This window comes from Nanorana parkeri, unplaced genomic scaffold (assembly GCF_000935625.1).
Source record: "Nanorana parkeri isolate BGI_ZX_2015 unplaced genomic scaffold, ASM93562v1 scaffold4420, whole genome shotgun sequence".
Lineage (NCBI taxonomy): Eukaryota > Metazoa > Chordata > Amphibia > Anura > Dicroglossidae > Nanorana > Nanorana parkeri.
Genome location: NW_017310682.1, coordinates 13,359 through 15,409, shown reverse-complemented (window position 1 = coordinate 15,409; position 2,051 = coordinate 13,359). Strand labels below are relative to the sequence as shown.

Here is a 2,051-nt window from a genome sequence, read left to right as displayed (position 1 = left end):
GAAATTAAGGGTCAAAATCCGAAATTCGGATCCGAAAGTTCGGATTCGGAGATTTCGTTTTTGATTTGGAAATGGGAATTTCGGAGATTCGGATGATCTGAATCTACGAATTTCCGAATATTCGTCCGAATTTCGATTCGGAACAAAACGAATCGCACACGTCTAGGAGCAAGTATGGAGCTGAGTTGATCAGCGTCCTGCTACAACAACAGTAGGACGCCGGTCAATCAGTGAACCGCGGCTTTAAGCCGGCGGTTTGAATGAGAGTGGGCGGAGTCTTGCTGCGCCTGCGCAGGAGCGGAGACGGACCACTTAAGAGAGTGGGCCCGCAACAAGGTACGATTATTGCACTATCCCGTCCAAAGATCTGAAGATTCTCGGGCGGCCGCAAAGGATCATGAGTGGGCCCATGCGCAGTTCAGATCTTCAGCTAGGAGATGAGGAGAGACACAAGGTAAGTCAATGCAGCAACGTGCACCTGCAAAGACTCCGTGGGACAGGAAGTACAAGGAAGAAAGAGAGAAGTCAGCGCTGGATCAGAGACCGGCACCAGCGCTGGAGGGACTCCTGAAAACTACTGTAAAGAAGATGATCGGATCAAGAGGCATCATTTAAGGTAAGTCCTTTCACTAGCATTTTGTCTTTGTCACTGCCAAAACTACTAGAATTTACCTTTAAACAGTGTTTTAAAGCAAATCTCTGCCACTGTTCTGTTAAGCCCCTGGGAACACATAGAATTACCCAGTGTGTCTAGGTATGGGGGAGCATGTGACTCCCTCCCACTGACAAAGCTTGTAGGTTAAGCGAATGCTGTCACATGGGCACAGGTAAAGTGTTCATAACTCTGTAAGACTTCAAATCATGGCCTGGAATTTATATTGGGCCTATTGCTCTTGTCAGACATAAAGAGCAGTGGGTGACAACAAGAAGATGACCATGCTCTGCTACAAGAACTTTTACTAAAGGCTTTGCATGGGCTCGGGGCCGTAGATAATTTTTTTTCCTGGGGGGGGTTCAGCTTACTCAAATTATAAGATTTTATCTAGCAGACACACCAGGGTTCGAAAAACATATACCGGCCATATCATTCCTAAACTAATCCTTTACCCTGAGCAATACCGATTTTGTTGTTCGACACCATATGGATAAAAACCATGTTTTCAAAAGACTTATAATTGGTACCAATTCACACAAACCACTTAGTATACACTTATTGGGATTTTTTTTTAACCAAAAATATTTAGCAGAATACATTTTGTCCTAATTGTGTTCCCGGGTCAGCACACCTGCTGTGCCCATTATGACGGATTCCCACCATCCCTGTGCTGAGTTCTGCTGTGCCCATTATGAGGGGTTCCCACTGTCCCTACACTGAGAGCAGGGAATTATAACAGCGAGATCCCATTTTTGTAGCATTCAAGACATAGAAGAAGCCAGGGGCTGACTCGCCCCACCAGGCTCCAGCTGTGACTAAAATATCATTATTATATATTAATGTGAACTGTTTGCTTTAAATACTCACAACTTGGTATTAATAATCTCCAAATGTTACAATGTAACTGCAATATACCATTTATACAGATATATACATGTTGTTTCTTTATTTTCTAGGTGAGGGTGTTGTGGAGCAGATTCTGCTTGATGAACATGGACACACACTAACTCCGGAGCTGAGAGGTAAACATAACCGCAAATAACTAACAGGGATATTCCCTAAAGGGTGAAGAGTTTGGAGAAGGCCGGAGAAGGGAACAATCTAGGACAACATAGCTGAATTGGAAAAATTCTCCAATTCAGTTCACTTTCCAGGTCAGCTATGTTGTCCTAGAATCTAGATTGTTCACTTCTCCGGCCGCCTCCAAACTCTTCACCCTTTTGTGAATACCTCTGTAAGTTCTGTTTCTTTAGTGTTCCGAGTCACTGGTTTGGATCAAGTCAGCACTGATGACTTTTCTGATATACATGCTTGTTCCTGATCAGAGACTCAGAAAGCTTTCCCATTAAGTGAAATGTTAGGATTACAGTGGGGGGGGGGGGGGGGGGGGGAACAG

The 2,051-nt window shown here is 44.3% G+C and overlaps 1 protein-coding gene across 1 annotated transcript in view; it reads left to right on the top strand.

Annotated features, from left to right (window-relative positions):
• The first annotated feature begins 260 nt into the window (after nt 1–260).
• Nucleotides 261–2,051, top strand: part of LOC108803903 (NACHT, LRR and PYD domains-containing protein 3-like) — an 8,139-nt gene continuing 6,348 nt past the window's right edge. The window contains 2 exon segments of the mRNA XM_018575695.1: nt 261–336; nt 1,612–1,677. Coding sequence (XP_018431197.1) covers nt 261–336; nt 1,612–1,677 — 142 coding nt within the window.